Source organism: Protomyctophum bolini, assembly GCF_963924005.1.
Source record: "Protomyctophum bolini genome assembly, chromosome: 8".
Lineage (NCBI taxonomy): Eukaryota > Metazoa > Chordata > Actinopteri > Myctophiformes > Myctophidae > Protomyctophum > Protomyctophum bolini.
The window spans coordinates 23,603,972-23,612,288 of NC_137869.1; the positions used below are offsets into that span (position 1 = coordinate 23,603,972).

General features: G+C 43.3%; 1 protein-coding gene across 2 annotated transcripts in view; it reads left to right on the plus strand.

Moving 5' to 3' along the window:
- rnf13 (ring finger protein 13) overlaps positions 1 to 5,945 on the plus strand; it is an 84,902-nt gene extending 78,957 nt beyond the window's left edge. The window contains exons 9-11 of one of the 2 annotated variants that reach the window (XR_013964519.1): positions 132 to 212; positions 1,641 to 2,190; positions 2,250 to 5,945. Coding sequence is in view for 1 of the 2 variants with exons in the window: in XM_080770385.1 (XP_080626511.1) it covers positions 132 to 212; positions 1,641 to 2,116 (557 nt within the window). In the remaining variant the exon portion in view is untranslated. Of the gene's footprint in view, positions 1 to 131; positions 213 to 1,640 lie in introns of both variants that reach the window. The other variant, XM_080770385.1, reaches the window with a different exon arrangement.
- The last annotated feature ends 2,372 nt before the right edge of the window (positions 5,946 to 8,317 follow it).

An 8,317-nucleotide genomic window follows, 5' to 3' on the forward strand; every position in this document is an offset into this window, starting at 1 on the left:
CGTGGCAGAAATGGAATTTTTCACAATAAATGTCCACCACAAAGCCAGCATGACGACCCCCCTGGTTGCGCTGTAAAACGTTTAGTGACCTCCAAAGCCTGTTATTCACTTCTGTCTTCTCTCACCTCCAGGCGACTCGTACGACGTGTGTGCCATCTGCCTGGACGAGTACGAGGAAGGAGACAAGCTGCGGGTCCTGCCATGTTCTCATGGTGAGAAGAACACACGCACCTCTCTGTCGCCGGGGGCAGAAACCTCCAACTGTCAACTGTGGGGGTCAACTGTTTGTCTTTGAACTCTAAGTATACAATTGAATTGCTCACTTAGTGGATTATTTTTTAAGCCTCATGTAAGAAACGAAATTCACACCCAAAACAAAAAAGCGGTGTGTACACCAGTTGTTAGGGGTTCTGTAACTGTGGCCAAATGGACCCTTGGACAATGGACACTGCAGTGTTGATTTTGTCAACTAAAACTATCATGAAAAAATGAAAAATGTTCGGCGTCTACCTTTTTTCCATGACGAAAATGAAAAAAATAAACTAAGCTATGATGACTAAAACTATGACTAAATATCTGACAATTTGCCAACAAATAAAAAGCTAGACTAAAATGTTAGGGAGGGACTAGTGCAGAAGAGATCCAGTGGATCTAAAAGACAAGTCATTTTCGCTTGGTTGTGCTCAGGTGTTGCTCTCTGAAAATAGCAGATCTTCAAGCTCACGACGTTGCGAGCTCGTAGATTGTCTATTTTCAGAATGCAAAAAAGTGTAAAATCAGCCAATTACGACGCCATTAAGGCCCGCCAAAATATCTTTTCTTCAACTAAGTCAACTGTAGTCGACTAAAATCTTACAACATTTTGTCGACTAAACTAGAGTAACGCTAAAACATTTCAGATGACGAAATAAAATGATGTATGTCAAAATCAACACTGGGACACTGTCAGAGTTAGTATTTACACTGTGTAGATCCTTGAACTGAACTAGTTTGAGGACCATATAGCTTGGACCGCAGCTGGGTGTGATGAGGAGGGAGGGAACAACCTACTTACCGGTAATGCATGAAGCATGTGAACTCTCTGACCTGTATATGTTGACGTCAGGAGCAACAAGCTCTTTCTTTACAGTGTCACCAATGAGTCACCACCGACGGCCTAAGATACCTCTTGCTCGCACCATACTATATAGTATTATAGTTCCAATAATGTCTCCCCGTCCCCTCTCCTCCACAGTCTACCACAGACTAAAGGTCCCTGTGCACTGTTCACAATATCTGAGCCAGAGACTCTTGAGAGTGTAAAATGACCCTTAACGGCTCCATTTGGTTTCATTTTACACTCTCAAGAGTTCATTTATGGTTAAACATCTGCATTACTTAATTTACAAGTAGTCTACAAATTTGAGAATGTAGAAGAATTGTTATTGATCAGCGTTTGCCTGTTGTCTCTCCTAATACCAGTACCAACGTCAATACAGCATGGAAATGTGGACATATTGTGGTCTGTAGGCTCAACATGCAGAATAAAATAATGGGCTTTGATATGAAAAGAGGTTGAAAACCACTGGCCTAGACCCCTGGCTCCTGACCCCCTCCTCTCTCTCTCTCTCTCTCTCTCCCCCCCACACACACACACACAGCCTACCACAGCAAGTGCGTGGACCCGTGGCTGACCAAGACCAAGAAGACGTGTCCCGTGTGCAAGCAGAAGGTGGTGCCGTCCGCCGGCGACGATGACGACGACGACTCGGACTCCGACTCCACGAGGACGGAGGACGCCGAGAGCGGCCCCGAGCACGAGGACAACGCGTCGGAGAGCACGCCGTTGCTGCGCTCGCTGGCCTCCACCAGCGGACACTCGTTCGGCACCATGTCGGGGGGCGGGGGGGGAGGAGGCGGGGGAGGAGGGGCGTCCCGCCGCGGCTCCTCGGACGGGGGCGAGCGGGGAGGAGGAGGAGAGGAGGAGTCGTCTTCGTATGAGGATGACGAGCTGGACAGCAGCGACGACAGCGAGGACGAGGTGACCGTGGAGACGGTGGTGGTGCAGCTCTCCGGCGGCGACCCCCACGACCACCACGACCTTGACCGCCACCTGCCGCCGCCGCCACGTGCCTGATTGGTCGATTCGGTTGATTGTTTGTTTTGACTGACTGTGCTGGTTGGCTGGCTCGGCCGACGGTGGCGTATTAAGCCCCGCCTTCTTCTTCCTCCTCCTCGAAACCCCTCTCATCCGCACGAAGCTTTCAGAGGCTTGAAGCAGCAGAGACTCAACGTTGGGGTTGTGAATTATATTTTAGGTTTCTGGTCTAGAGGGGCGGGTCGCGGCTGAGATTTTGCGCACGCCCTGATTGGTTCACCGTCAGCCCTGGTCCCTCCTCTCCCCCCTAGTGCAGCGCTACGTAACATAATTTGGAGCGACGCCCACCCGGAAGGGTTGACTCCCACTTCTAGACCAGAGCGGCCACTACGTTTCCCCAGGCTTTCATTTTTTGCGCCGACGAAAATGAAAGCCTGGGTTCCGAGGCTAGGGTTGTGAATAAAACATGGATTTGTTGTTGACTTTTTATCTCTCTCTCTCTCTTCATGTCATTGTTTAAAAACGTATTTTGATGTACGCCACCGGACCCCAAACATTAGAATATGTAGAGGGTGATAAAATGTCTGTACATGAGTAGGTTAATTAGCAGAGGTCTGACTGACAGGCTGACGCTGAAATGTACACTAGAGCAGTGGTTCTCAACCTGTGGGTCGGGACCCCCAGTGGGGTCCATACATGATTTATTTTGTATTTGTTTGTGGGTGGGGGTCCCAAGATGACAGTGAAGTGACAATTTAAAGACTTTTAAAACCTTTTTTAATACCAAAATAAAGGAACGAGAAAAGACTATTATTAGTGCATCAACACTCAACAGTAATAAACAAATTAGACTTAGACGAACTGGTCAAACATTGGCCAAATTGTCAAATACGGTAATATAAGAAAGAGGCAAAAGTTTAGAAAATAGCAGATATTTTATCTGTGGAACCGAGTCAAACGATATTGAATGCCTCAACTCCTACAATTCCAAGTACAGTACGTGTCAAGAGTGTGAGTACACACAGTTCAAATATGATTATTGGGGGGGTCCCCAGTTCAAGTATGATTATTGGGTGGGGGGGGCATGGCCTGTAAAGCTTGAGAACCACTGAAGTAGAGAGTCGTACTGTATTCTGGTTGTTCGGTAGGGGGTGAAGAGTTGCCCAAACTTTTTAGCCTGTGTCCCAAAAGGGAGATTTGACGTCTCCCCGGGACCCAAACCCATGAAAACCTTTCCATTTTTGGGGGGGGGGGTGCTTTTCGAAAGTATTTTGAAATAGCAATTAAAAACTGCGGGAATGTGGGAAACGAAAAAATGAATAAATGGACCCATAAAATTTGTCTGCGACCCACAAATGGGTCCCGACCCGGTGTTTGGGAACCAGTGCTCCACGGGTTGCGGTAACTGTATTCTGGTTGTCGTCGTAACTGTAACTGTGAGGCCCCATACACACATACAGAACACAACACACATGTTCTGTGTCTTGTTTGTGTTTGATGGCCGCCACAATTTTTTTTTTTCCCCAATGGGAGTCACACGGTTTGACCAAACATTTTTGTTTGACGGGCAGAACACAGCCATCAAACACAAATGTTTGGTGAAACCACGTGACTCCCATTGGACAAGCATTGCGGCGGCCATTCAGACCGTAGGACGTGTACAAACATCATTATCTAATCCAACCATTGGATCCAGTGGACGTGTATACACATCATATCGCTTTTTTATTGATATCAAACAAAGAACTAAAAAGTAAGATTTAGCTTTTTTTGGGCTGCCCTCTCCTGCACCATACTCCTTGCTGTTTGTGCATGCGTGCTGCCGTTCACTTCCTTGTTTACGGCTCAGAAAGAATGCCTCATATCTCCTAATCTAGGGAGCTCTCCGTGATTTTGACCAGATGTGCATACGTCTGTCTTCATTTCTGACTTCAACAAGCATCTCGTTTGGAATATTAACGCTTCTAGAGAGACTTTAGCGTTAAATCATCGGGGGGGGGGGGGGGGGATTTTCTGAATAAAATCTCCCATATCTTAAGGCACTCTAGCGCCTTTATTTTGAAGAAAATCCTGGCACTAATTGTGTTAAACACAGACAAGACACAGAACATGTGTTTGATACGTGTGTAGGAGGGCCTGAGTGTGTATGGGGCCTAATGACGCGAGCTTCCGACGTCCTGGACACTCATGTCCAGGACAACAACAAAAAAACACACGAGCGAAACCAGATGTGTATATAGATGTATAGAGATCACCACAAAGCTACATCACCGTCATCACTTTAAGTAGCATTGTGTAGCCTTACGTGTCTGTTTTTGAAGAAAAAAAAAAGTGAGGTCCCATGCACTGTACATACATGAACGTAATCATGCTGCGTAAAAAAAAAAGACGTTAATCGTGTAAGTATGCAGCATCTTTTCTTTTTTTTTGTAAAATCGAACTTAAAGGAGAATTCCATGCTAGAAGGCTTTCTTACCTTTGTACCTTTGTTTTTTTGTGCAAAAACTCCTTATTGGCTATTTCCCCTACCATAAGCCCTCAATGAATTGCATTGAATTGAATGAGAATTGAATGGGGCTATGGGGTGTTGTGCTAATTCGCTTATTTCCGTCTAAATAAGTAGTAAAGTGTGCCGCTTGGGATATTATTTACATTATGAAGAGAGGATATATACAAAAAAAAAATATTCAATTCAATGCAATTCATTTAGGGCTTATGGTAGGGGAAATAGCCAATAAGGAGCTTTTGCACAAAATAACACATGGACCTCTTTGGTGGGGACGTAACAACTACAAAGAAAGGTAAGAAAGCCTTTTAGTTTTAAGTTTAGCTTTAAGTTTTCATGTGATATATATATATATATATATATATATATATATATATATATATATATATAACAGCATACTGCTGCGTTTTTCGGATTTTTAACAGCGTTTTTCCGCAGGTTTTCCGAAAAACGCGTCCAGTCTGCAAGGACCTTCATGGTTTTGCCAATTTATTTCTATATAGCCTGAGATCAAGGAACCTTGTTGCTTTCTTTGTTTTGTGCCACAGGTGATGTTTCGAGAGGCACTGGGTTTGAAAAGTGATGTGCTCTGAGTCTGCACACAGCCAAAGGTTGAGTTACTGTTGTTGTGTGTGCAGAGCTCTGTTTTAATACACGTACATACTGTACGAGTCATGTGTAATATTATAGGTGAAGGGCTTGAGTCACTTCTGTGGAGCGGTTTTAAGTACATACGAGTCATGTGTAATACTATAGTGAAGGGCTTGAGTCACTTGTGTTGAGCGGTTAAATCGTGTTGTCCGCGTTTTGTACGAAGTATGGCCGATGTCGGCGTTCATTTTGGTCCTACTCTTCTTTCAGTCACTTCCCCCATACAAGGTGGTGTGTCATTATTGGTTGATGGTTATAGGGCCTTGCGATACGCATTTTGGGTGGACCTAAAAAAAGAATCATTTAAATATTTTTAAGTAGTACATCGTTGCTGTCGGGCAGAAACCTTATTTATTATATCTCCATGTTTTAACTTGTTTGTGTTTTAGTTTTTTGTTTGTAAATTAATGCCCTACAAAAGCATCAAAAGTATAGCAGACATGCAAGCTTCAAACTTGTAGATCTGATACTTTTGTTGTTTTTTTATTTGAATCGTGAAAAGTAACCGTTTTGAACGTATGAGGTTTCCACCCGACGGAGACGGAATTCAAGACCTTTTTTTGGCTTTCTTCTTCTCTTCTAACACGAACTTGGTAAATTAAGTTGATAAATTCCCATTGCCTTTCTTTTTTTCAGTTGCATTTGTCTCGTTAGTTTTCATGCTCACCTGTCTGTATTCTAATTTCACTTCATTAAAAGGTTTAAAATGACTTACTCTGTCCTCTGGATCATACATGGGCAACTGGCGCCCATTTAGACCGCACGTACGACATGTGGGAACGTCATAACTAATCCAACCGACGGGTTGCTATAGAACGTGTACACATGTCCTAGTGCATTTTCATTTATATCAATCGATATCAAACTTTTTTCTTTTTTTGTTTGCCTCCAAGGACTCCATACTCCTTGCTCTTCGCACATCCGCGGTCCCGTTCACGTCCCTGTTTTACCACTGCAGAAAGAATCCCTCGTATCTCCTAATCTAGGGAGCTCTCAGTGGTTTTGACTTCTGACCTGCCTCTCGTTCAAAATATGAACGAGATACCTCGCTATCAATGATAGCAAGGTAAGCAAGCAAAAATATGTCTCCCGATTTTTGTCCGGAACGGAAGGGGGGGCTTTACAGAGTAAAAGCGGCCATATCTTCCCGGCACCCCGAGCTTCTATTTTGTGTTTTGGGCGCTGATTGTGTTAATGTGGCCCTCAGGTTAATAGCACTGCAGAATACTTACTGATATATTATTGATTTCAGCTGTTACAATTCCAATCATGTGGACATGACCTGCTTTAACTATTTCAGTCTAAATTAGTAGCTAAATAATGTAAAATAAAAATAGCTGATCTACAAGCTCAAAACGGCTATTTTCGATACCAATATGGAGGCCCTCTCTCGTCAAAGTTGCCCACCCCTGCTCTGGATGTCCTTGAAGAAGTGTTATCAGAACCACCCAGTTGGCTGATTACTGAAAAACCTATGATTCTATGTCAGTGGTGCTATACCTTTTTCATGTCAAGGACCCCCAGAATTATCTGTATTTGGCTGCGGACCCCCACGTGAAAATATGTTGTTCCATTTTAACCTATGACGTGGTCCTTGAGGGGGTTCCAGGTGGTCCCTAGATAAATGATGGAACTCTTGAGAGTGTAAAATGAAACCAAATGGACCTGTACATTTGGTTTCATGTTACGCTCTCAAGAGTTGAATTATTGTTAAACATTTGCATTACTTAATTTGCAAGAACTCTACACAATTAGAGAATGTAGAAGAATTGTTATTATGATCAATGTTTGCCTGTTATCTCTCCTAATGGTACCAACATCAATACAGTGTAGAATTGTGGACAAAATATTATGCAACAACATATTCAAAGAGGCTAAATCTCATCAAACACGATTTGATGAGATTTAGCCTCTCTGACCTGTCCATGGCTCAAATGCAGAATAAATAATGGCCCTTGATATGAAAAGGTTTGAAAACCACTGAGGGTTTTTCATATCAATGCACATTATTTACTCAGCATTTGAGCCACTGACCACCATTTGATGACATTTAGCCTCAGATCAGACCCAAAACTAAAGAAAATGAAAAATCATTGGATAATATTTTGTCCACAATTCCAATGTTGGGTACCATAGAAGAGACTACAAGCAAACATTGATAAAAAATAACATATTTTACATTCTCTAATTGTGTAGACTTCTTGTAAATTACTTCTTGTAATAAGTAATGCACAATAATGTGACTCTTAAGAGTGTAAATCGAAAAATTGGTTTAATGTTAAACTCTCAAGAGTTTAAAGATCTATAATGGTCCATTTTGGTTAACAACTTTCCATCATTTAACTGCTTGGGGACCGCCTGGAACCTCTCAAGGACCTCTGGTTGAAAACCACTGCTCGAGACGTGTAGTTTTAAGACCGCCATCAAGACTAAATAGGTAGAAAACGAAATGCCATTAAATGTCGGTCCGTAGACTAATGCATGTCAAACTGGGGGTCCTTGAAATTAAACGGGTTGAGAATCTCTGCTAGAGCCGTAAAAATATTCTCTTCTCGTCCGCGCGCTAATTAGTGTCAATTTGGGGGTCCTTGGCATGAAAACGTTTGGGAACCACTGACATAGTGCATATAACCTTCATCATTATGATTGTCCCTTGGCTCACTGAGGGCGAAAGATACTGCAGCTCTGTCTTTAAAGCAGTCCGCAATCACAATTATCTGCGACCAATACAAATTATGACGCGCGCAGACACTTCAGAGGGTTTCCCTCCCCTTCCCGAGCATTGCTGTGGCATAATAGCTGCATCCATCCAGGATGAGATCATTCTTAAACCTCTCTCTCCAGTATTGGTTACATATTTTTGTAACATCAACAAAAGGCAATTCAAGCGGAGCACTTCTGCTTTAGCCTTAGAGGCTGAAGGCAACCTCCTGACCAATTACAGTCTGTTACTCACACTCCAAACACAATTATCACCTCTTACAGCTGTGGGTTTGCTTTGCTTTGAGACCCTGAGGCCCAGTGTACAAATTGCTTCGGAATCGGTAGTTCTCAAACTGTTTCGTGCTGCCAAGGACCCCCAG